Source organism: Saimiri boliviensis, chromosome 1 (genome assembly GCF_048565385.1).
Source record: "Saimiri boliviensis isolate mSaiBol1 chromosome 1, mSaiBol1.pri, whole genome shotgun sequence".
Lineage (NCBI taxonomy): Eukaryota > Metazoa > Chordata > Mammalia > Primates > Cebidae > Saimiri > Saimiri boliviensis.
Genome location: NC_133449.1, coordinates 166418865 through 166445664, shown reverse-complemented (window position 1 = coordinate 166445664; position 26800 = coordinate 166418865). Strand labels below are relative to the sequence as shown.

The 26800-nt window shown below is 46.7% G+C and overlaps 1 protein-coding gene across 1 annotated transcript; it reads right to left on the bottom strand.

The window, feature by feature from the left end:
* Positions 1-215: 215 nt before the first annotated feature.
* On the bottom strand, positions 216-10593 carry WNT8A (Wnt family member 8A). Its single transcript, XM_039470541.2, has 6 exons — positions 10526-10593; positions 10410-10443; positions 10061-10199; positions 4935-5060; positions 3790-3932; positions 216-1223 (listed from the first exon to the last, which is right to left on the bottom strand). Exons 1-6 carry the CDS (start codon positions 10591-10593, stop codon positions 696-698), a joined length of 1038 nt encoding a protein of 345 aa, XP_039326475.1. The 3' UTR covers positions 216-695.
* Between the last annotated feature and the right edge of the window lie 16207 nt (positions 10594-26800).

The following is a 26800-nucleotide window of genomic DNA, read 5'->3' as shown; positions in this document are numbered from 1 at the left end:
TCTCCTGGGCTCAAGTGATCCTCCCATCTCAGCCTCCCAAGTATCTAGGACTACAGGCAAGTGCCACCATGCCAGGACCATTTTTTAATTTTGTGTAGAGATGGTGTCTTCCTATGTTGTTCAGGTTGGAGGAAGAACTTTTCAAAAGGGCATACATGGGGGGAAAAAATCTAACACTCTAAAAACTTCCCAGTAGGCAGAGACGTAGTCTTTACCTCATTTATCAGCATGGATTTGTTTGTAGCTGGTCTGGAGCTAGCCACAGGCTACTCCTTCAGGAGTCTGAACAGAACTCTCATCTTTTGCTTTTATTCTCCTGATTCCCAGCAGCATGCCGGGTTGGACATGGTCTAAAATTTAAAGGAACAAATACTCTGAAGGTCCCTCTAGATAGGGACCCCAAACCAAACTTTCCCTGTAGCAAGCTGCATTAAGTACAGGTGCAAAGACGGGAAAGTAGCTTGCAGGAAAGATGAAATGGGGTCTGCCAAAGTCAGAAGGCCCAGGTTCCCATTTCAGCCCTGCCAGGCATTTGCTGTGGAATCCTGGGCCTACATTTCACCACCGATAGCAAATACCATGAGGACTACAGACCAACACTGTGATTTTCCAGTTGCTTTCCAATCTGTTCTGTCTGAGAGAGAAGCTATGTCCCCTTCCACTGACACAACCAAGTGAACGTGTGTGGGTTATTATCAGGCACTGCCCTTACCTGGGGAGCGTGTGCAGTAATACTTCTTCACCACATCCCTACACTGGTCACACTTGACCGTACAGCACCACTGGAATTTGCAGTTACAGCTGCTTGTGACTTCAGTTCTCCTCTCTTCCACCTGCAGTCCACACTCAGTGCACAGGCTCCCACAGCTACATCGCTCCCACCTGGATGTGTTGTGGCTGTTCTGTAGGCACTCGCGACCCTCTGTGCCATAGATGCCCAGGCTGGAATTGTGGGTACAGTAATCTGGTGATTCCTCTAAAAAGATCAGTTCCGTCTCTGCACTAGGAAGGAAGGCCTCAGAGGGTGCCCAGTGGCTCTCGGCGCTGTTCCCAGATCTCAGTTGCCGCTTATCCATTTCAATTTTCAGTGCCCGGTCATATTTAGCCTTCAGGTAGTCTCCCATCTCCCGGAAGTCAGCTAGCTGCAGCCAGCAAGTCTGTATGCTGCAGCTCCCGGAGATGCCATGGCATTTGCAGGTCCTTTTCAAGGCGGCTTTCACTGCCTTCACAGAGAGAACATAAAGAAGAGAATGGCTCTGAGCAGGGAAGACCAAAGGTCAGTGATTAAAAAGAATATGTTAGAGCTGTGTTTCTTAACTTTAAAGGAACACAGGATTATTGGGGAAGCTCATGAAAAATAGTTATTCCTGGGCCCTACCTCAGATCTTCTCAATGAGGTTATTCAGGGGGTTAAGGACCTGGGACTGGTGATTTTAAAGCTTCCATGGGTGATTCTGATGGAGAGCCAGGCAAGAGCTGAGAAGGTTACCAGAGCCCAGAAGCCTCTGTCCCAGGCCTAACTCTATCATTTGTAGAGCTTTTCTCTTTATTTTACTTTATTTTATTTTATTTTTATTTTATTTTTTTTGAGACGGAGTTTCGCTCTTGTTACCCAGGCTGGAGTGCAATGGCGCGATCTCGGCTCACCGCAACCTCCGCCTCCTGGGCTCAGGCAATTCTCCTGCCTCAGCCTCCTAAGTAGCTGGGATTACAGGCACGCGCCACCACACCCAGCTAGTTTTTTGTATTTTTAGTAGAGACGGGGTTTCACCATGTTGACCAGGATGGTCTCGATCTCTCTACCTCGTGATCCCAAAGTGCTGGGATTACAGGCTTGAGCCACCGCGCCCGGCCTCTTTTTTTTTTATTTTTTAGAGAGCTTTTCTCTATCTGCCAAGCTGGAGCACTTTGGGAGGCTGAGGCGGGTGGATCATGAGGTCAGGAGTTCGAGACCAGCCTGGCCAACATAGCAAAACCCGGTCTCTACTAAAAATACAAAAAATTAGCTGTGTGTGGTGGGTGGGTGGGGTGCCTGTAATCACAGCTACTCAGGAGGCTGAGGCAGGAGAATCACTTGAACTCAGGAGGCGGAGGTTGCAGTGAGCCAAGATTGCACCACTGCAGTCTAGCCCAGGCGACAGTACAAGACTCTGTCTCAAAAAAAAAAAAAATTGAATATAATAATGATCAAGGAAATACTCTGTAAATTACAAAGGAAACTGTGATAATTGCCACAGTTATTGTCTTGAGGCTGGGGGTGAGACTATTTGCAGGACAAATATTGAATTTGTCTTCTGGGTTCTTACTGAGAGGGGAGGTCTTGAGTTTGAACACTTATACCCACAAGGCAATGAATTTCCCATGGCTGTACTTGCTTAAAAAACCTCTTCCTGGCTGGGCGCAGTGGCTCACGCCTGTAATTCAGCATGTTGGGAAGCTGAGGCAGGTAGATTGCCTGAGCTCAGGAGTTTGAGACCAGCCTGAGCAACATGATGAAATCCCGTCTCTACCAAAATACAAAAAATTAGCCGGGCATGGTGGTATGTACCTGTAGTCCCAGCTACTCAGGAGGCGGAGGCAAGAGAATTGCTTGAACCCAGGAGGCAGAGGTTGCAGTGAGCCAAGATCGCATCACAGCACTCCAGCCTGGGTGACAGAGTGAGACTCTGTCTCAAAAAAAAAAAAAAAAAAAAAAAAAAGGTGGGTGGGGAGTTGGGGAGAGATAGCATGGGGAGAAATGCCAGATATAGGTAAAGGGGAGGAAGGCAGCAAATCACACTGCCATGTGTGTACCTATGCAACTATCTTGCATGTTCTTCAAATGTACTGCAAAACCTAAAATGCAATTTAAAAAAAAGAAACAAAAACCTCTTCCTGGCTGGATGCAGTGGCTCATGCTTGTAATCCCAAGACACTGGGAGGCTAAGGCAAGAGAATTGCTTGAGTCCAGGAGATTGAGACCAGCCTGGGCAACATGAGAAAACCCCATCTCTACAAAAGCCACAAAAACTAGCCGGGCATAGTGGCAAGCGCCTGTAGTCCAAGGTTTTCAGGAGGCTGAGGTGGAAGGATGGCTTAAGCTTGGGAGGTGGAGGTTGCAGTGAGCTGAGATGGCACGACTGCACTTCAGCCTGGTGACAGAGAAAGGCCCTGTCTCAAAAAAAAAAAAAAAAAAACCCAAACCCAAAAAAACTCTTTCCCCCTTTCCCCCTTTCCCTGGGCAACCAGGACGTCTAGGTACAAGTTGACAGGGAAATTTCTATGCTCTTGGCTCGAAATCCAACTTGTTTCCAGATTTGTATTCAGAATACTACAGAGATTGCCACCCCACTAGAAGTCTTGGGGGAGAGTTAGACACTCCAGAGAAGCCTAGATTAATCCCAATTCCCCAGAACCCAGACAGACTTTAGGACACAAGGCTGGGCAACAAGGCCCTGTTAATTTACTAGAACATGCAGTTGAAGTGATAAAAAATGTGAGTCATAGAAGCAAGGCCTTGATTGTGTGTTTTCAGATGCCCGCCCATAGAGGGGCAGAGCCAGCAGATAATGACAAGAGGACTTGGCGGAAAGAGCTAAGTTCACTGCCTGTCTCTGACACTTGTTAGTTGCCTTGGACAAGCCAGTTGGCTCAGACTTCACTGGCTTTGGCATCCAGAGAATGAAGGTAGTCATCTTAGTCCTGCTGGGTGGTATGGGGAAAGAATGTATAAGACGGCTCTTGGTAAATTGTGAAGGGCTGCACAGATGTGAAGCTGTTGCCAATACCGGCCACAACTCCTATACACACCAGTCTGCCGGCCCTGTTGTTGTGAAGATTCATCAGGGCTCTGGCATCCTTCGCCTTCTCCAAACTGTCCACAAAGAGTTTAGAGATCCTTTCCCCAAATTCCACATTGTCACTGCAGCCTCCCCAGATCCAGCCATGGCCTCCTAGATATAAAGAAAGAGTAAGTTCTCCATGTAGCTCCCTGCTAAGTCACAGTCACCCGCCAAACCATCCCCAAGAACCCTAGGAGTGTAAAGCTGTGGCTGAAGGTAAGACAGGGAGCTGGGCGCGGTGGCTCAAGCCTGTAATCCCAGCACTTTGGGAGGCCGAGGCGGGTGGATCACGAGGTCGAAAGATCGAGACCATCCTGGTCAACATGGTGAAACCCCGTCTCTACTAAAAATACAAAAAAAATAGCTGGGCATGGTGGCGCGTGCCTGTAATCCCAGCTACTTAGGAGGCTGAGGCAGGAGAATTGCCTGAGACCAGGAGGCGGAGGTTGCGGTGAGCCGAGATTGTGCCATTGCACTCCAGCCTGGGTAACAAGAGCGAAACTCCGTCTCAAAAAAAAAAAAAAAAAAAAAAAAAAAGACAGGGAAATGGAGGTGCTTAGGGTGGGTGGGAGGAGTCCTGTTGCCAAAGTCAACTGCCCAGCCTTTAGACACGTCCCAGCCATAAGCAATTAGTCTTCTATACCCACTGTAAAAGTAGGCACACTGGGGCTGACTTAGATGCTCTCAAAGGTTCACTGCAGCTCAAACATTCTAGAATTCTGCATCATTATTCTACAATCATCTTGTAAAAGCCTCCCTCATTAGTGATAAATCTGAGGAAGTGTCTTAGGTTGTCTGCAAATTGTTGAGTGGCTCTGGATTATGGATGAGCCATTCCAAGCTTGAAATACCAGGGCTAGCTTTAACTCTCATTTCTAATTGCCTTGTTGCTTTTAGAGCAACTTGCTAATATCTGGACTCATGGACCCAGGCTCAACTCTGAGAGTGTAAGACTAGGAAATCCTAGTCTTTGAGTCTTGAGGTTAGACTCCTTGCTGGAGTCTTGAGGTTTAAGGGAGCTGTATCCTTTAACGTTTTGCTGAAAGACTTTAGCCTGCGCTCAGCTCTGTAGCCCCTCATCTCTTCCCATCACCATTAGAAAGCCCAGCTTACCTGTTTTTCCATTTCTTGACTCATCACAGCCACAGTTTTCGAAGTCACCCATGCTACAGTTCTTGGTGATGGTGTACATGACTCCAGCAGAGCTGATAGCATGTATGAAGGAAGTCTCTCTGGTGGCTTTGGAGAGAGATAAGGGATTGACTGGAAACTTGGACCCTGATGACCCAAAGCAGAGGCTTTGGAAAAATAATGTTGTTTCTCTCCCTTATCCGCCACTTCTTTTGGGTTTAAGAGGATGCTTTTCTTTCTTTTTTTCTTTCTTTCTTTTTTTTTTTTTTTTTTTTTTTTGAGATGGAGTCTCACTCTGTCACCAGGTATAGTCATGTGATCTCAGCCCACTGCAACCTCTGCCTCCCAGGTGCAAGAAATTCTCCTGCCTTAGCCTCTCAAGTAGCTGGGACTACAGGCACCTGCCACCACGCCCAGCTAATTTTTGTTTTTGTTTTTTTAAATTAATTTTTGTATTTTTAGTAGAAATGAGTTTCACCATTTTGGCCAGGATGGTCTCAATCTCTTGACCTTGTGATCCGACCGCCTCAGCCACCCAAAGTGCTGGGATTATAGGCATGAGTCACCATGCCTGGCCTGTTTTTTGTTTTTGTTTTTTGAGACAGAGTCTCAGTCTGTTACCCAGGCTGGAGTGCAATGGTGTGATCTCGGCTCACTGCAACTTCCACCTCCTAGGTTCAAAGGTTCTCCTGCCTCAGTTTCCCGAGTAGCTGGGACTATAGGTACATGCTACCACACCTGGCTAATTTTTTTAAATTTTTTAAAATTTTTATTTATTTATTTATTTATTTATTATTATTATTTTCTTTTTTTTTTTTTTGAGACGGAGTTTCGCTCTTGTTACCCAGGCTGGAGTGCAATGGCGCGATCTCGGCTCACCGCAACCTCCGCCTCCTGGTCTCAGGCAATTCTCCTGCCTCAGCCTCCTAAGTAGCTGGGATTACAGGCACGCGCCACCATGCCCAGCTAGTTTTTTGTATTTTTAGTAGAGACGGGGTTTCACCATGTTGACCAGGATGGTCTCGATCTCTCGACCTCGTGATCCACCTGCCTCGGCCTCCCAAAGTGCTGGGATTACAGGCTTGAGCCACCGCGCCCGGCTTATTTATTTATTTTTTTGAGACGGAGTTTCACTCTTGTTACCCAGGCTGGAGTGCAATGGCGTGATCTCGGCTCACCGCAACCTCCAATTCCTGGGTTCAGGCAATTCTCCTGCCTCAGCCTCCCGAGTAGCTGGGATTACAGGCACACTCAACCATGCCCAGCTAATTTTCTGTATTTTTAGTAGAGACCGGGTTTCACCATGTTGACCAGGATGGTCTCGATCTCTTGACCTCATGATCCACCCGCCTTGGCCTCCCAAAGTGCTGGGATTACAGGCGTGAGCCACCGCACCCGGCCTTATTTTTTATTTTTTGGTAGAGATGGGGTTTCACCATGTTGGTCAGAGTGGTCTAGAACTCGTTGGGCTCAAGTGATCTACTCACTTTGGCCTCCCAAACTGCTGGGATTACCGGCATAAGCCACCACACCTGGCCTATTATTATTTTATTAGAAATAGGGTCTCACTAGGCCGGGCACGGTGGCTCAAGCCTGTAATCCCAGCACTTTGGGAGGCCGAGGTGGGTGGATCACGAGGTCAAGAGATCAAAACCATCCTGGTCAACATGGTGAAACCCCATCTCTACTGAAAATACAAAAAATTAGCTGGGCATGGTGGTGCGTGCCTGTAATCCCAGCTACTCGGGAGGCTGAGGCAGAAGAATTGCCAGAACTCAGGAGGCGGAGGTTGCGGTGAGCCGAGATCGTGCCATTGCACTCCAGCCTGGGTAACAAAAGTGAAACTCCATCTCAAAAAAAAAAAAGAAAGAAATAGGGTCTCACTATGTTGCCCAGGCTTGAGTTGAACTCCTGGGTGCAAGCAATCCTTCTGCCTCAGCCTCTCAAAGTTGGAATTACAGGTGTGAGCTACTGCATCTAGCCAATGCACTTCTAAATTTGAAAGAACAATGCATATCTTTCCAGCCTCCTTACTTTATCCAGGCAGGAATGAACATCCTTATATTATCAATAGGGAAAGTAAAAACCAGAGATTGAATGATGAGACCAACATAATCCCAGCACTTTGGGAAGCTGAGATGGGCAGATCACTTGAGCCCAGGAATTCAAGACCAGCCTGGGCAACCTGGCGAAACTCCGTCTCTATAACTACAAAAAAATATAAAAATTAGCCAGGCATGGGGATGCATGCCTATAGTCCCAGCTACTCAGGAGGCTGAGGCTTGAGAATTGGTTGAGCCTGGGATGCAGTTATGCGAGATCATGCCACTGCATTCCAGCATGGGTGACAGAGTGAAACCCTATCTCAAAAAAAAAAAAAAAAAAAAAAAAAAAAGATTGATGAGAACGAGACCACTTTCTAGTTGCAGCGTTGGGATCAGGACCCTGCTCCCTTCGAGTCCAGCCTTGACCTCTGTCCACTAGCCACTGCTGCTAGTCGTTAGGCAGTGAGATGCAGGGCCTGAGGCTGGCTTAGGAGAGGTGGAAGGACCTTTTCTGCTTTCTGACTGGGAAGCTTGGGCCATGTAATAATCATAATGATCATGACTGCCACTTGCTGAGCTCTTATCTTTTTTTTTTTTTTTTTTTTTTTGAGACGGAGTTTTGCTCTTGTTACCCAGGCTGGAGTGCAATGGCGCGATCTCGGCTCACCGCAACCTCTGCCTCCTGGGTTCAGGCAATTCTCCTGCCTCAGCCTCCTAAGTAGCTGGGATTACAGGCATGCGCCACCATGCCCAGCTAATTTTTTGTATTTTCTTTCTTTTTTTTTTTTTTTTTTTTTGAGATGGAGTTTCGCTCTTGTTACCCAGGCTGGAGTGCAATGGCGCGATCTCAGCTCACCGCAACCTCCGCCTCCTGGGTTCAGGCAATTCTCCTGCCTCAGCCTCCTGAGTAGCTCGGATTACAGGCATGTGCCACCATGCCCAGCTACTTTTTTGTATTTTTAGTAGAGGCGGGGTTTCACCATGTTGACCAGGCTGGTCTTGATCTCTTGACCTCGTGATCCACCCGCCTCGGCCTCCCAAAGTGCTGGGATTACAGGCTTGAGCCACCGCGCCCGGCTAATTTTTTGTATTTTCAGTAGAGACGGGGTTTCACTATGTTGACCAGGATGGTCTCGATCTCTCGACCTCGTGATCCACCCGCCTCGGCCTCCCAAAGTGCTGGGATTACAGGCTGAGCCACCGCGCCCGGCCTGAGCTCTTATCTTACTAAAGTTTTTTTTTGTTGTTTTATTTTATTTGTATTTTTTAAATCTTACTAAAGTTTTTATAAAATTGTCACATTTCATTTCTACATACTCCCTATTGTATACCCTATTCTATCTTATACCCCACAGGGAGATAGTTCCTTCTATCCTCTTCTTTTTTTGTTGTTTTTTTGAGACAAGGTCTTGCTCTGTCACCCAGACAGGAGTGTAGTGGTGTGATTATAGCTCACTGTGCCCTTGAACTCCTGGGTTCCAACAATCCTCTCACCTCAGCCTTCCAGGTTGCTGGGACTACAGGCACGTGCTACTATGCCAGCTAATTTTTTTACTTTTATTTAGTAGAGACAAGGTCTTGCTCTGTTGCCCAGGCTGATCTCGAACTCCTGAACTCAAGCAGTCCTCCTGCCTTAGCCTCCCAAAGAGCTGGGATTATAGGCATGATCCCAGCCCATGCTTGGCCACTTTCTCCCTCTTCTTTATTCTCTTTCCCCTAACTAGCCGGGCGCGGTGGCTCAAGCCTGTAATCCCAGCACTTTGGGAGGCCGAGGCGGGTGGATCACGAAGTCAAGAAATCGAGACCATCCTGGTCAACATGGTGAAACCCCGTCTCTACTAAAAATACTAAAAATTAGCTGGGCATGGTGGCGTGTGCCTGTAATACCAGCTACTCAGGAGGCTGAGGCAGGAGAATTGCCTGAACCCAGGAGGCGGAGGTTGCCGTGAGCCGAGATCGCGCCATTGCACTCCAGCCTGGGCAACAAGAGCGAAACTCCGTCTCAAAAAAAAAAAAAAAAAAAAAAGAGCGAAACTCTTTCCCCTAACTATTCTCAGGTGAATATTATCTTCAAAATGACATGCAAACTATGGCATACAGTGGCTACATGGGTACACACATATACACACACACACACCCCACCTGAGGCCCAGCTCAATGTGACATCTCAGCTTTTCTGTTGTTGGGATTTTATGGCAGTTAGCCACGTGAAACTTCCTCAGAGGCTGCAAACACAAAGCCCTTTCCCCATTTTTATTTCATGCAACTCAGTGCAAGATCAGGGTGTACAAACACATAAATATAGGCATGCATTTAAAAAATAGAGTAATTTCACCGGGCATGGTGACTCATGCCTGTAATCCTAGCACTTTGGGAGGCCGAGGCGGGCGGATCACGAGGTCAGGAGATCAAGACCATCCTGGCCAACATGATGAAACCCCGTCTTAAAAAAAAAAAAATAGAGTAATTTCCTCTGGGCACAGTGGCTCATGCCTGTAATTCCCAGTACTTTGGGAGGCTGAGATGGGTGGATCACCTGAAGTCAGGAGTTCAAGACCAGCCTGGCCAACATGGTGAAACCCCTTCTCTACTACAAACACAAAAATTAGCTGGGCGTGATGTATGGCTGTAATCCCAGATACTCAGGAGGCTGAGGCAGGAGAATCGCTTGAACTCAGGAGGTGGAGGTTGCAGTGAGCTGAGATCATGCCATTGCACTCTAGCCTGGGCAATAAGAGCAAGACTCCGTCTCAAAAAAAAAAAAAAATAATAATTTCCTACATTTATCTCATAAATAGAGACATCTCATATCCACCTCATTCAACCCATAGGATACTTCTGATGAACTACACAGAACTAGCCTTACTGACCCAAATGACAAATCTGGGGTTGAGAGGGGGAAGTAATTTACTCAAGGTCACACAGCAAAGAAAGGCAGGTCAGCAGGTCACCGGCAGCATTTTCATTTCACTATGCAACACATGTCACACATACACACATACTGCAAGCCCCTCTCCATTCACAGATATGCCCCTTGCACAGGTGAGTCCCGCACAAACTTACCACTTCTCAGCCTGTTGTGGGTGGAGAGCTGGAGAGCATTTTCAGGGCAGTTCCAGCGTTCCCAGGCAAACTGGAACTTGCACTCCTCGATGCCACTCTGGGCACCCAAGGCCACACTAGTTGTGTAGGTCAGATAAGCCTGGCAAAGGGAAAAGGGCTGTGAGCTTCTGCCTGGTGTGGGCCATCTAGGATGGGGGGAACAGGCAGGACTCAGATGGGCCAGCTCTCCATTGAGAATCAACTATGGGTTCCTCTGGGTGAGGCTGTCTGGCACTGCCCCCTCCCTTCTTTCTCCAGAAGAGTCCCCTTAGGGCCCTCAGTGGGTAAAGGAAGCCGGAGATCATCCTACCTTGGGACCTGTTATCAGGAAATTGTTCACTGACCTACCGAAAAGAGAAAAAGTGAGGCAGAGGCAAATGGGGATGAGGCAGTGGGGGCTTGGAATGAGGGTGGGAAAGGACTTACCAGGCAGAGGCACTGAATGTGGCACAGCTTATGCCCACAGCTGCCCAGAGCACAAACAGGTTCCCCATCACCCTGCCTACCCCAGTGGACCAGGTCCAGCTCAGGGCCAAGTCCAGAGAAATGAGGAGAGGGCAGAGTCTTCCTCAGTATTTATGTGAGAAAATTCTGAATGGCCAAGGGGGAAAATCAGCAGCTCTTCTCATTTGTTTCTCACTGGCAGGGCTGCAGGAGCCACTGATCCAATGGGGGAATCAGGGAGGAGGGACTCAGTTTTCGAAGAAAGCCCCGCCCTGCCCAGCCCCTCCAGCCCTTCCCTCCCAGACAGAGAGAGGCTGAAGCTTTTCTTCTACCCTTGAGCTTTCTTTATTCTTTATGTCAATTTTGTCTCTTCCTGCTTCTTTGGCCCATTTCTCAGAATCATGTAGGCCACAGCAGGCTGAGTCCTTAACCCTGAAGGCAGGTCACCTATTCTTGGAGTTATAGTGTCCTCATCTGTCAGTGAGCCTCCACTCTCTGCCCTGCCTCCTCCCCAAGCTGTTAATAGTCATAAAGCAATGCCATTTGGGGCCCCCACCTACTCATTTACCCAAATCAGTGAGTGCACCACCCCTCCCACTCCCTTCCAGGCTGTGAGGTGATGGAACTGTGGGACTATGGAGCAGGGACACTTCAGAGTTCATCTCTCTATCAGTCCCTTCCACCACATTCTAGCAAAGTAAATGCTGGTAAATTTCCTTCATTCCTAGCAAATCTATCCTTTTTTTTTTTTTTGAGATGGATTCTCACTCTGTTGCCAGGCTGGAGTGCAGTGGCACAATCTTGGCTCACTGCAACCTCCGCCCCCAGGTTCAAGTGATTCTCCTTCCTCAGCCTCCCAAGTAGCTGGGGCTTCAGGCGTGTGCCACCATGCCCAGCTATTTTTTTTTTGTGTGTGTATTTTTAGTAGAGACTGGGTTTCACCATGTTGGCCAGGATGTTCTTGATCTCTTGACCTCATGATCTGCCTGCCTTGGCTTCCCAAAGTGCTGGGATTACAGGCATGGGCCACTGTGCCCAGCCCACAAACTAATCCTTTTATATCTGAGGGTTAGATCTCCAATTAGTTGATTTCTGATATATCTGAGAACCAACCTTTGGGCCACCCAGAGCTGTATTTGGGAAGACTGATGCCTTTCTTTCTTTCTTTTCGTTTCTTTATCTTTTTTTTTTTTTAAGACAGAGTCTTAACTCTGTTGCCCAGGCTAGAGTACAGTGGTGTGATCTCAGTTCACTGCAAGCTCTGCCTCCTGGGTTCAAGGGATTCTCCTGCCTCAGCCTCCCAAGTATCTGAGTCTACAGGTGCACGCCACCACACCTGGGTAATTTTTTTTTTTTTTTTTGAGATGGAGTCTTGCTCTGTCTCCAGGCTGGAGTGCAGTGGCACAATCTTGGCTCATTGCAACCTCCGCCCCCAGGTTCAAGTGATTCTCCTGCCTCAGCCTCCCAAGTAGCTGGGACTACAGGTGCATGCCACCATACCCAGCTAATTTTTGTATTTTTAGTAGAGACAGGGTTTTAACATGTTGGCCAGTATGGTCTTGATCTCTTGACCTCGTGATCTGCCTGCCTCGGCCTCCCAGAGTGCTGGGATTACAGGCATGGGCCACTGTGTCTGGCTAATTTTTGTATTTTTAATAGAGAAGGGGTTTTGCCATGTTGGCCAGCCTGGTCTTGAACTCCTGGGCTCAAGTGATCTGCCCATCTTGGCCTCCCAAAATGCTGGGATTACAGGTGTAAACCACTGAAGCCTTTCTTTCTGATACCATTTTGTTACTAGGACATCAGCTTCTTAGGCAGAAATCTGTCTTTTATTTATTTTTTTTGAGACAGAGTTTGCTCTTGTTGCCCAGGCTGGAGTGCAAATGTGCGATCTCAGCTCACTGCAACCTCTGCCTCCCATGTTCAAGCAATTCTCCTACTTCAGCCTCCCCAGTAGCTGGGATTACAGGCATGAACCACCATGCTGGATAATTTTGTATTTTTAGTAGAGATGAGGTTTCACTATGTTGGCCAGGCTGGCCTGAAACTCCTTACTTTAGGTGATCCACCTGCCTCGACCTCCCAGAGTGCTGGGATTATAGACGTGAGCCACCGCACCCAGCCAGGAATCTGTCTTTTAGGTTCACTTTGGGTTCTTAGTGCTTAGGAAGGTGCCTGGATGAATGAATGAAAGAACCTGTCTGTGATCCTAGTGGGTACCATTGGATATGGTTGGGGACTAGAATAAAGGGGTGGAAGTCTTTATTTGTTGGTGAAGCTCTTTCCTACAGCTGGGGAAGGAAGACTAGAGAAGTTCAGAGGAGGAGGCCAGGGATGAGGAGGAGAATAAATAAATAAATAAGAAGAAGAAAAAAAGGGAAGTTCAGAGGAAAGTATAGATGGACAGTCACAGTTCGGATTCTATCCTGTGACCATCACAGCATCCAGATCACTTCCCAGCACCCTGGACCTGGTTTGGGTAGGAAGTGGAGCTCAGAGATCCCTCTACCAAAGGATTTCTAGGGGCCAAAGAGTCCCCAGATGTCTTCAGGGCAGTTCATTCCAAGTATGGGCCAGGATTGGCATCGGTCTACAAACTGATTGTTGTCCTTCTGAAATAAGATAATTGTGAGAATAGAAGTGTTTAGAAATTTTTTTTTTCTTTTTTTTTTGATATGGAGTTTCGCTCTTGTTACCCAGGCTAGAGTGCAATGGCGCGATCTCGGCTCACCACACCTCCGCCTCCTGGGTTCAGGCAATTCTCCTGCCTCAGCCTCCTGAGTAACTGGGATTACAGACACGCGCCGCCATGCCCAGCCAATTTTTTGTATTTTTGGTAGAGACGGGTTTTCACCATGTTGACCATGGTCTTGATCTCTTGACCTTGTGATCCACCCGCCTCGGCCTCCCAAAGTGCTGGGATTACAGGCTTGAGCCACCGCGCCCGGCCTTAGAAATTTTTATAGCAACTTGGAGCAATTTTAGATATGCTAAAACCTAAGAGGAAATTTGTGCTCCTATTTTATATGTGGTTTTTTGTTTCATTTCTCTGGAAGGATGAGGACAAAAAGTCCTAATGGACTAAAGCTCTGCCTCCCAGCCTCAGCAAGCTCTGCTGCTTTGATTGCTTGTGGGCTTCTCTGCTTGGGGAAAATAGGTGTCCCAGATTTGAGTCACGTGAGAAAAGCCAACTGAGCCTCAGCCATCTTTTCTCTGTCTCCTACTTTCCCAGTCAAGAATCTAATTTAAAGCCGGGCGCATTGGCTCAAGCCTGTAATCCCAGCACTTTGGGAGGCCGAGGCGGGTGGATCACGAGGTCAAGAGATCGAGACCATCCTGGTCAACATGGTGAAACCCCGTCTCTACTAAAAATACAAAAAAAATTAGCTGGGCATGGTGGCGCGTGCCTGTAATCCCAGCTACTCAGGAGGCTGAGGCAGGAGAATTGCCTGAACCCAGGAGGCGGAGGTTGCGGTGAGCCGAGATCGCGCCATTGCACTCCAGCCTGGGTAACAAGAGTGAAACTCCGTCTCAAAAAAAAAAAAAGAATCTAATTTAACTTTCACTTCTTAAGACGGCAGGGTTAATTTCCATGGCACGCACTGTGGGGTCAGAACAGGGTTGGTGATAGCTCTGAGGAAGTCCCCTGCCACCTTGAAAGAGTTTTAGGAATAACTCGGCATTCACTTCTTGTGTGTATGTGATTGGGTCTTATGCTTCTGTGTCCCCCACTGTACCTGGCATTTAGTTGGTACTCTACAAAAAATACTCTTTTATTTTGAAGATAGTTTTTTTTTGTGTGCAAACTGTCCTTGCTTCTGCTCAGATTCTATAAAGATCATACAGTTTCTCTAAATGGAAGTGAGAATTTATATAGAGAGGCCTCTGCTCCAGGTATCAGGAGCCCTGGGCTTTGGCTGCTAATTTATGGTATGATCATGGGCAAACTATTCATCACTGTCTGAACTCAGATTCTTTTTTTTTTTTTGAGACAGAGTCTTGCTCCATGACCAGACTAGAGTACAATGGCGAGATCTTGGCTCACTGCAACCTCCGTCTCCTGGGTTCAAGCGATTCCCCTGCCTCAGCCTCTGAGTAGCTGGGACTACATGCGCTTGCCACCATGCTCGACTAATTTTTTGTGTTTTAGTAGAGACCAGATGGCCAGGATGATCTTGATCTGACCTCATGATCCGCCTGCCTCAGCCTCTCAAAGTCCTGGGATACAGGTGTGAGCCACCATGCTGGCCTCATCTATAAAATGAGAGAATGGGGAAAATGTTGAAGGCTGAATGCCCACTGAAGACTTTCCCAGCTGGGCTGGGCATGGAGCTCACACCTATAATCTCAGCCTTTTGAGAGGCTTAGGTGGGAGGATCGCCTGAGCCCTGGAGTTTGAGGCTACAGTGAGCCATGATCATGCCACTGTACTCTAGCCTGGGTGACAGAATGAGACCCTGTCTCTTAAAAAATTACTTTCCCAACTCTCTCTCTCTCTCTTTTTTTTTTTTTTTTTTTTTTTGAGACAGGGTTTTTTTGCTCTTGTTACCCAGGCTGGAGTGCAATGGCGTGATCTCGGCTCACCGCAACCTCTGCCTCCTGGGTTCAGGCAATTCTCCTGCCTCAGCCTCCTGAGTAGCTGGGATTACAGGCACGCGCCACCATGCCCAGCTAATTTTTTGTATTTTTAGTAGAGACGGGGTTTCACCATGTTTACCAGGATGGTCTCGATCTCTCGACCTTGTGATCCTCCTGCCTCGGTCTCCCAAAGTGCTGGTTTTTTCTTTTTCTTTTTTTCTTGAGACAGAGTCTCACTCTGTCGCCCAGGCTGGAGTGCAGTGGTGCAATTTTGGCTCACTGCAAACTCTGCCTCCCGGGTTCAAGTGATTCTACTGCCTCAGCCTCCCAAATAGTAGGAACTACAGACAGTCACCACACCTGGCTGATTTTTGTATTTTTAGTAGACGGGGTTTCACCATATTGGCCAGACTGGTCTCGATCTCCTGAACTTGTGATCCACCTGCTTCAGCCTCCCAAAGTTCTGGGATTACAGGTGTGAACCACCATGCCAGCTTCCAACTCTCTTACATGTTGTAATCCTAACTTTAAAATTTACAGCCTTGGGCTAGGGTTCACTCCTGTAATCCCAGCACTTTGGGAGGCAGAGGCAGGCAAATCATCTGAATTTAGGAGTTTGAGACCAGCCTGGCCAACATAATGAAACCCTGTCTCTACTAAAAATACAAAAATTAGCTGGGCATAGTGGCTCACACCTGTAATCCCAGCTACTCATGAGGCTGAGGCACGAGAATCACCTGAACCCTGGAAGCAGAGGTTGCATTGAGCCAAGACTATACCACTGTGCTCCAGCCTGGGTAACAGAGTGAGACTCTGTCTCAAAACAAAACAACAACAACAAATTTACAGAGTTTATTAATCCCAGAGGTGATTGTAGGCCAGAAATCTCATCTCTTCAGTTGGGAGCATTCGAATTATCTTTTGTTTGTTCGTTTTTGAGAAGGAGTCTCACTCTGTCACCCAGGCTAGCGTTCAGTGCTGCAATCTCAGCTCACCATAACCTCTGCCTCCTGGATTCTAGTGATTCTTATGCCTCAGCCACCCAAGTAGCTGGGAGTACAGGTGCCTGCCTCCACACTTGGCTAATTTTTGTACTTTTAGTAGAGAGGGGGTTTCACCATGTTGGCCAGGCTGGTCTCCAACTCCTGGCCTCAAGGGATTCACCCAACTCGGCCTCCCAAAGTGCTGGTATTACAGACATGAGCCACTGTGCCTGGCAAGAATTATCTTAGATATTTTTAAATCTTGCAGTTGACCATTAAATGGGCCTTTAAGATGGATACCTGGAGGACAACCAATGCCTTCTTCAGAGTCCTTTGGGGTATATCTACGTAAGACCCCTATATGGGACTGACTAAATTTTTCACTGCAGACAGAGGTTTCCTGGAGAGAATAGTGAGAAGCATTCCACATCAAGTCTGCAAATCATTTCCAGTCCACTTGTGCATCAATTTCCTTAATCCCAACGTTATTGTCTCATTAGCTTTTTAAGTTTTTTTTAGATGGAGTCTCTGTCGCCCAAGCTGGAGTGCAGTGGCACGATCTCGGCTCACTGCAACCTCTGCTTCCCAGGTTCAAGCGATTCTCCTGCCTCAGCTTCCCAAGTAGCTGGGATTACAGGTGCATACCACCATGCCTGGGTAATTTTTGTATTTTTATTTTATTTTTTTGTTTTTGTTTTTTGCTTTTCTGAGACGGAGTTTTGCTCTTGTTACCCAGGCTGGAGTGCAATGGCGCGATCTCGGCTCACTGCAACCTCTGCCTCCTGGTTTCAGGCAATTCTCCTGCCTCAGCCTCCTGAGTAGCTGGGATTACAGGTACGCGCCACCATGCCCAGCTAATTTTTTGTATTTTTAGTAGAGACGGGGTTTCACCATGTTGACCAGAATGGTCTCGATTTCTTGACCTTGTGATCCACCCGCCTCAGCCTCCCAAAGTGCTGGGATTACAGGCTTGAGCCACCGTGTCCAGGCTAATTTTTGTATTTTTAATAGAGACAGGGTTTCACGGTGTTGGCCAGGCTGGTCTTGAACTCTTGCTCTCAAATGATCTGCCTGCCTCCTAAAGTGCCGGGATTACAGGCATGAGCCACCACTCCCAGCCTCATTAGCTTTTAAGTAATGAGAAGCCAACTTTTGGTTTCTCTCATGCAGGAATGGAAATCTAGAGCTGAAGCCTAGAGCAGAAGGTGACAGTGTGGACAGATGAGCCTATGACAAGATAGATTGAATAGTAGTATCTCTGAAGCCCTGGTATGCTGATAAATGATTAGCAACTGGCTCGGGTGCAGGAGATAAGGTATGTATCTATGTATAATGTCAAGTAGAACATGTAAATAGATACGAGGAATAGGCATTTGCACCTCTGGAAAGGTATTACCAGGTAATCCTGAAGGCCCTTTCCACCACTAATGTTCCAGAATGATGAGATTCTAGGAGGCTGGGGAAGCACTGAGGACTATAATTAATAAAGGACATACCAGCGTCACCCTTGCTGTGCCCAGCTTCAGGAAATTCAGAGGCCATTCATGGAACCTTAGAGTGTCTGAGCTAGAGAGTCCCATTTGACAAGGAGGCACCTGAGACCCCTAGAGAGCTTATTTAGGGTTACACAGTGATTTGGGGCCAAGAGAGCCTGGATTCCACCATCCTGGTTTGCTCAGGACTAAGAAGTCTCCTATAGTTTGGGGCTTTCAATGTTAAAGCCTGGAGAGTCTTGAGCAAACCGGATAGCTGGTCACCCAACAGCGGAAGTATGCCTCCTAGGCCATTGTTTCTTTCTAAAAGTTCTTTCACTGAACTTCCCAAAACATTTCTTTCCCAGGCTCCTTGCAGGGCCTTTCCCCTGAGCCTACAGGGGCTGATGAGACTGTCGGAGCAAGTTGCAGAAGAGTTGAGAGGGAGTAGTGAGGGGGCGGAGGTGACTGGAGAATGTCAAAAGACAAAGAGATAGGATTTCTGACTTTTTACACTTCTCTGCTAATTAGATAAAGGATCGGGCCAGGGGGAGAATGAGTCTCCATGCATATTCTTCTGAGCTGTGACAGGGAGCAGAGTTTAGGGATTTTCCGCCCTGGTCTCCACCCCTCCTCCTTGGAAGCTTCTAACCCCCTGGGGATCCTTGACTCCCAGTCCAAATGCCACAGCTGCTTGAGCTCCTGACCCTCCCTTTTGCCCCTTCAATTTAGCCTCAGTGACTTACCAAGTTGCCCCAACAATATGCTCTGGGAAAAAATTGGAATACTTTAGTTTTCCTTTTTAGCTTCAGGGTTCCGGGTGTGGGCAGGGAAATAAGGTCCTCCTATGTGAAAATGGGAGCAGTTGGTGGTCTGTTGGTTGCATGGGCCTGTAAGGACACGGGCACATTGAGTGGGGAGCGGGGGATCAGTCTGGAAGCCATGACTAGATCTGTTTTGTGTTGAAAAGTATGTTTCCTTCATCAGTCTGGAAGCTGCCTAAGGCTGGGCCCTGCCAATCCCAGCCACACAGCAATCACCTAAGGATAGGGACCTGTTTCTCCCATCAGACTGAAGTACCCAAATGCCAGAGGCTCCGTCTTCACCATTAGCCTAGGAAGTGTTAGAGTTGGAGGGGCTCACTCAATACAAGGTTCGAATTGGCTAAAGCCTCTTATTTTTTATTCCCTCATTGTTTTAAACCTCCATCTCTGTCCTATTCATCTCTGGATAGGACATAGAAGTTCTCAACGTTTCTTAATTAATTGTCAAAGAAGAACGTTTGGAACTGGTTGCAGGATTTTACAAGTTTTCAGAGAAATATGCATCCATCCATTCATTTATTCCAAAAAGATTTACCTACTCAGTTCAGGCCATTATTCAATACTTATGAGTTCAAGATGAATTAGGAGATATTTTTATCCTGTAGAAGTTCTCATTCTGGGCCGGGCGCGGTGGCTCAAGCCTGTAATCCCAACACTTTGGGAGGCCGAGGCGGGTGGATCACGAGGTCAAGAGATCGAGACCATCCCGGTCAACATAGTGAAACCCTGTCTCAACTAAAAATACAAAAAATTAGCTGGGCATGGTGGCACGTGCCTGTAATCCCACCTACTCAGGAGGCTGAGGCAGGAGAATTGCCTGAACCCAGGAGGCGGAGGTTGCGGTGAGCCGAGATCGAGCCATTGCACTCCAGCCTGGGTAACAAGAGCAAAAAACTCCGTCTCAAAAAAAAAAAAAAAGGACTTCTGGTGAAGATCTGCCATCTGCCGGCAGTGAGTGGTACAACAGGCTATTGTTGCCAGAATGTGGGTTCAGTACCGGAATTTTAGCCATTATCCAGTACCTGGCTAATGGATAGCCAGCTTAGTTGTTGGCACTGAACTGTAGAGCTTGTAAAGGGATCTTTGTCTTTGAAAAATTTGCACTATGCTTATGGATGTAAAATATAATTGAAAAAGTTGTCTATCGCCTTCCACCACGGTTGCCATTGAAGAGTAGCAGCCATGGCTCTTCGCTATTCTATGGCTATGGGCCTCAACAAGGGCCACAAGTAAGCAAGAACGTCAGCAAGTCTAGGCACAGCCGCTGCCGCAGGCATCTGACCAAACACACCAAGTTCGTGCAGGACATGATCCGGGAGGTGTGTGGCTTTGCCCCGTACGAGCGGCGCGCCATGGAATTACTGAAGGTCTCCAAGGACAAACGGACCCTCAGGTTCATCAAGAAAAGGGTAGGGACACACATCCACACCAAGAGGAAGTGGGAGGAGCTGAGCAACGTCCTGGCCGCCATGAGGAAAGCCACTGCCAATAAAGACTAAGCCCCCTCCCCTGCCCTCTCCTTGAAATAAACAGCTCGACACCTCCCCACACCCAAAAAGAAGTTCTAGCCAGAGCAATCAGGCAAGAAAAAGAAATAAAGCATATTCAATTAGTAAAGGAGGAAGTCAAACTGTCTCTATTTGCAGACGACATGATCGTATATTTAGAAGACCCCATCTTCTCAGCCCAAAATCTCCTGAAACTGATAAGCAACTTCAGCAAAGTCTCAGGATACAAAATCAATGTGCAGAAATCACAAGCATTCCTATATACCAATAACAGAGAGCCAAATCAAGAGCAAACTACCATTCACAATTGCTACAAAGAGAATAAAATACCTAGGAATACAACTAACAAAAGATGTAAAGGAGAACTACAAACCACTGCTTGATGAAATAAGAGAGGACACAAACAGATGGAAAAGCATTCCATGCTCATGGTTAGGAAGAATTAATATAGTGAAAATGGCTATACTGCCCACAGTAATCTATAGATTCAATGCTATCCCCATCAAGCTACCAATGACCTTCTTTGCAGAACTGGAAAAAACCACTTTAAACTTCGTATGGAATCAACAAGAGAGCCCACATAGCCAAGACAATCCTAAGCAAAAAGAACAAAGCCGGAGGCATCACACTGCCGGACTTCAAATTATACTACAAGGCTACAGTAATCAAGACAGAATGGTACTGGTACCAAAACAGAGACATAGTCCAATGGAACAGAACAGAGGCCCCAGAAGAAACACCACACATCTACAACAATCTGATTGTTGACAAACCCGGCAAAAACAAGCAATGGAGAAAGGACTCCATGTTTAATAAATGGTGTTGGGAAAACTGGCTAGCAATGTGCAGAAAGCAGAGACTGGACCCCTACCTGTCACCTTACATGAAAATTAACTCCAGATGGATTAGAGATTTAAACATAAAACCTAACACCATAAAAACACTAGAAGAAAACCTAGGCAAAATCATCCAGGACATAGGCATAGGCAAGGACTTATGCCTAAAACACCAAAAGCTATGGCAGTAAAAGCCAAGATAGACAAACGGGATCTAATTAAAATTCAGAGCTTCTGTACAGCAAAAATAACCATCATTAGAGCGAATTTGCAATCTACCCATCAGACAAAGGGCTAATAACCAGAATCTACAAAGAACTAAAACAGATATACAAGAAAAAAACCAAACAACCCCATTCAAAAGTGAGTGACGTATATACACTTTTCTTTTCTTCTTTTTTTAAAAATTATTTATTTATTTTTTTGAGACTGGGTTTCACCATGTTGGTCAGGCTGGTCTTGAACTCCTGACCTCTTGATCCACCTGCCTCAGCCTCCCAAAGTGCTGGGATTACAGGTGTGAGCCACCGTGCCCGGCCAACAGACACTTTTCAAAAGAAGACACATATGAGGCCAACAAACATATGAAAAAATGCTCATTATCGCTGGTCATTAGAGAAATGCAAATCAAAACCACATTGAGATCTCATCTCACGTCAGTTAAAATGGTGATCATTAAAAACTCTGGAGACAACAGATGCTGGAGAGGATGTGGAGAAATAGGAACACTCTTACACAGTTGGTGGGAGTGTAAATTAGTTCAACCACTGTGGAAGACAGTGTGGTGATTTCTCAAGGATCTAGATAAAGAAATTCCATTTGATCCAGCAATCCCATTACTGGGCATATACCCACAGAACTATAAATCGTTCTACTTTAAAGACACATGCACACGTATGTTCATTGCAGTCCTGTGTACAATAGCAAAGACCTGGAACCAACCCAATGCCCATCAATGATAGACTGGACAAAGAAAATGTGGTATACATACATCATGGAATACTATGCAGCCATAAAAAACAATGAGTTCATGTCCTTTGTAGGGACATGGATGAATCTGGAAACCATCATTCTCAGCAAACTGACACAAGAACAGAAAGCCAAACACTGCATGTTCTCACTCATAGGTGGGTGTTGAACAATGAGAACACGTGGGCTCAGGGAGAGGAGCATCACACACTGAGGGCAGTTTGATGGGGAGGGATAACATGGGGAGAAATGCCAGATATAAAGTTAAATAAATAAATTTTTAAAAATACTTAATGTAAAAAAAAAAAGAAAAAATTGTCTATTAACCAAGTAACACATATTTGAATGTGCACACACACACAAAACGCTTTTTAAAAAAGCATAGGTCAGGCGTGGTGGCTCACGTCTATAATCCCAGCACTTTGGGGGCCAAGACTTTCAAAGGCCAAGTTGGATGAGAGACTCTCATTTTTTACATTACATATTTCCATGTTTTATGAATTTTTTTGGTAACAACCGTGAATTAAATTTTTTTATTTTTTTTTTTGAGATCGAGTTTCACTCTTGTTACCCAGGCTGGAGTGCAGTGGCGTGATCTCGGCTCACTGCAACCTCCGCCTCCTGGGTTCAGGAAATTCTCCTGCCTCGGCCTCCTGAGTGGCTGGGATTACAGGCACGTGCCACCATGTCCAGCTAATTTTTTGTATTTTTAGTAGAGACGGGGTTTCACCATGTTGACCAAGGATGGTCTTGATCTCTTGACCTCGTGATCCACCCGCCTCAGCCTCCCAAAGTCCTGGGATTACAGGCTTGAGCCACCGCGCCCGGCCTAAATTAAAAAAAAAAAATCTACATGGAGTCTTGCTCTGTCGCCCAGGCTGGAGTACAATGGCATGATCTCAGCTCACTGCAACCTCCGCCTCCTGGGTTCAAGTGATTCTCTTGCCTCAGCCTCCTCAGTAGCTGGGATTACAGGCGCGCACCACCATGCCTGCCTAATTTTTTGTATTTTTAGTAGAGACAGGATTTCACCATGTTGGCCAGGCTGGTCTCAAACTCCTGACCTCAAGTGATCTACCTGCCTTGGCTTTCCAAAGTGCTGTGATTACAGGGATGAGCCACAGTGCCTGGCCTTAATTTTCTATGTTCTCTTTTTCTTTCTCTTTTTTTTTTTTTTTTTTTTGAGACGGAGTTTCACTCTTGTTACCCAGGCTGGAGTGCAATGGCACAATCTCGGCTCACTGCAACCTCCGCCTCCTGGGTTCAAGCAATTCTCCTGCCTCAGCCTCCTGAGTAGCTGGGATTACAGGCACGCGCCACCATGCCCAGCTAATTTTTTCTATTTTTAGTAGAGACGGGGTTTCACCATGTTGACCAGGATGGTTTCGATCTCTTGACCTCGTGATCCACCCGCCTCGGCCTCCCAAAGTGCTGGGATTACAGGCTTGAGCCACCGCACCCGGCCTTCTTTCTCTTTTTTTGAAACGGAGCCTTGCACTGTCTGCTGGGCTGGAGTGCAGTGGCACCATCTCAGCTCACTGCAACCTCCACCTCCCGGGTTCACACAATTCTTCTGCCTCAGCCTCCCGAGTAGCTGGGATTACAGATGCACACCACCACATCCAGCTAATTTTTGTATTTTTAATAGAGATGGGGTTTTACTATGTTGGCCAGACTGGTCTCAAACTCCTGACCTCATGATCCGCCTGCCTCAGCCTCCCAAAGTGCTGGGATCACAAGTGTGAGCCACCGTGCCTGGCTCTATGTTTTCTTTTTCTACAGTTATTTCTGGGTGTGTAAGGGTTAGGGGATGTTGGACCTCCTACACCAATTTTTCTCATTTTCTTATCTTTTATTTCCTGTTTTCCATTTTTTTGTTCTGTTGTTTAGGAGAGTTTCTCAATTTTATCTTCCCATCCTTAGGTTGAATTTCTAAAAATTTCTGTATCAAATACTTAATACCTAAGCCTTCCTTTTCCCTTACTCTCTGAATATTCCTTTATTTTTTTATTTTTATTTTTTGAGATGGAGTCTCACTCTGTCACCCAGGCTGGAATGCAGTGTTACAAATCTCAGCTCACTGCAACCTCTGCCTACCAGGTTCAAGCAATTCTCCAGCCTCAGTCTCCCAAGTAGCTGGGATTACAAGACTGCATCACCACACCTGGCTAAGTTTTGTGTTTTTAGTAGAGACGGTGTTTTGCCATATTGCCCAGGGTGGTCTCAAACTCCAGACCTCAGGTGATCTGCCCGCCTCAGCCTCCCAAAGTACTGGGATTACAGGTGTGAACCACCACACCCAGCCTGAATATTCCTTTTTCATAATAGTCTGTTCTTATTTCATGATTGCAATATCTTCTTTTAACTCTCTAAGGATATGATTTTTAAACCTTTTGTCTCCTTTTTTTTTTTTTTTTTTTTTTTTTTTTTGAGACAGAGTTTCGCTCTTGTTACCCAGGCTGGAGTGCAATGGCGCGATCTCGGCTCACCGCAACCTCCGCCTCCTGGGTTCAGGCAATTCTCCTGCCTCAGCCTCCTGAGTAGCTGGGATTACAGGCACGCACCACCATGCCCAGCTATTTTTTTTGTATTTTTAGTAGAGACGGGGTTTCACCATGTTGACCAAGATGGTCTCGATCTCTTGACCTTGTGATCCACCCGCCTCGGCCTCCCAAAGTGCTGGGATTACAGGCTTAAGCCACCGCGCCCGGCCGTTGTCTCCTATTTTATTTCTTCTTCTAAATTCCTTTTTATCTATAATGTTAGAGCCTTTTGTCAAAAGCCTAGGGATGCTTGGCTGTTCATTCATGCTTAATAATGAGGAACCAAAAAGCTCTTTGTATCTGGATATGGCTTGTTGAATAGTGTGCTTCACTCCAGAGGGTTAAGATAGGCTCCTAGCTAGTTCACTGGGGAATCCTAAGCATCAGTATCTTTAAGTCCTTTCTCTAGGGCAAGTTTTACCAGAGGTCTTTTAGTCTACAACTCAATAGATGAAAAATCTTTCATTTTAACTTGTATTTTTTATTTACTTTTTAGACAGAGTCTTGCTGTGTCGCCAGGTGCCAGGCTGGAGTGCAGTGGTGTGATCTTGGCTCACTGCAACCTCCGCCTCCTGGGTTCAAGCAATTCTCCTGCCTCAGCCTCCCAAGTAGCTGGGACTACAGGCCCACCACTACACCCAGCTAGTTTTTGTATTTTTTTTTTTTTTGAGACGGAGTTTCGCTCTTGTTACCCAGGCTGGAGTGCAATGGCGCGATCTCGGCTCACCGCAACCTCCGTCTCCTGGGTTCAAGCAATTCTCCTGCCTCAGCCTCCCGAGTAACTGGGACTACAGGCGTGCGCCACCATGCCCAGTTAATTTTTGTATTTTTAGTAGAGACGGGGTTTCACCATGTTGACCAGGATGGTCTCGATCTTTTGACCTCGTGATCCACCTGTCTCGGCCTCCCAAAGTGCTGAGATTACAGGCGTGAGCCACTGCGCCCGGCCTGTTTTTGTATTTTTAGTAGAGACGGGCTTTCACCATGTTGGCCAGGATGGTTTTGATCTCTTGACCTTGTGATTTGCCCACCTCGGCCATCCAAAGGGCTGGGGTTACAGGTGTGAGCCATTGAGCCTGGCTGAAAATAAAAAGACAATGATATTATTATTATTATTATTATTATTATTTTGAGATGGAGTTTTGCTCTTGTTGCTCAGGCTGGAGTGCAATGGCGTGGTCTTGGCTCACTGCAACCTCTGTCTCCCAGGTTCAAGTGCTTCTCCTGCCTCAGCCTCCCAAGTAGCTGGGATTACAGGTGCCCGCCATCATACCTGGCTAATTTTTGTATTTTAGTAGAGATGGGGTTTCACCATGTTGGCCAGGCTGATCTTGAACACCTGGCCTCAAGTGATCCACCCACCTGAGCCTCCCAGAGTGCTGGGTTTACAGGCATCAGCCACTGTGCCCAGCCAAAAAACATATATTTTGAGTACCAGGAACCAGGTTAGATGCTGGGAATATATCTCTTTTGCCCAGGCTGGAGTGCAATGGTGCGACCTCAGCTCACTGCAACCTCTGCCTCCTGGGCTCAAGCCATTCTCCTGCCTCAGCCTTCCGAGTAGCTGGAATTACAGGTGCATGCCAGCACACCTGGCTAATTTTTGTATTTTTAGTAGAGACAGGGTTTTACCATGTTGGTCAGGCTGGTCTCGAACTCCTGACCTCGTTATCCACCCGCCTCAGCCTTCCAAAGTGTTGGGATTATAGGCATAAGCCTTGGTGTCAGGCCTGCCTTTTTTTTTTTCTTTTTTTTTTTTTAAATTAACATATCTTTGGCAGTTTGCATTAAAAATAGAGGCTGTAGCTATGATGATAACCTTAAAAAATAAGTTGCAGAGGCCAGGCACCATGGCTCACACATGTAATCTCAGTACTTTGGGAGGCCGAGGTGGGCAGATCACCTAAGGTCAGGAGTTGGAGACCAGCCCAACCAACATGGAGAAACCTCATTTCCACTAAAAATACAAAAACTTAGCCGGGCATGGTGGCGCATGCCTGTATTCCCAGCTACTCGGGAGGCTGAGGCAGAAGAATTGCTTGAACCTGGGAGGTGGAGGTTGCGGGGAGCAGAGAGTGTAACATTGCACTCCAGCCTGGGCAACATGAGGGAAACTCTGCATTTAAAAAAAAAAAAAAAAATTGCAGAAACCAAGATCAATTTATTGGCAATCTTTCCCAAGGTGTTTTTAATTTTTATTATCCTTTTTGGTCTTTGCTCCTCTGACAATTCCATGGTTGGTTTAGAAAACGACTGATAATTCACTCTGTCCCTTCCTACCTAACCCTTATTTATCAATCTGTTGCAGGTGGCTCCATTTTGGTTCAAAAGGCACTGAGCACTTTTTCAAGAGAGGCGATACAAACTTCCTCATAACCATTATATAGCTACCTATGCTTAAGAAAAATGTTAGGGAAAGGTCTATTGTTCCCCATCGATCCCTTTTCCTAATTTGAAAACAAGGAGCAGTGGGGGAGGGAAGGGGCCCCACGTGGAGTTCTATGTTCCTCAAAAGGGTTAATTTACTAGCAAGCAAGCCTGGCC

What these genes read in the sequence shown, in the direction of transcription:
- WNT8A (XM_039470541.2), bottom strand. Translation starts at nt 10,593, where the DNA reads ATGGGGAACCTGTTTGTGCTCTGGGCAGCTGTGGGCATAAGCTGTGCC. An exon ending in GTCAAGAAATGGAAAAACAG is followed by an intron (nt 3,933 to 4,934) that starts GTAAGCTGGGCT and finishes CTTTATATCTAG; the next exon opens with GAGGCCATGGCTGGATCTGG. An exon ending in ACAACAGGGCCGGCAGACTG is followed by an intron (nt 1,224 to 3,789) that starts GTGTGTATAGGA and finishes CTCTCTGTGAAG; the next exon opens with GCAGTGAAAGCCGCCTTGAA.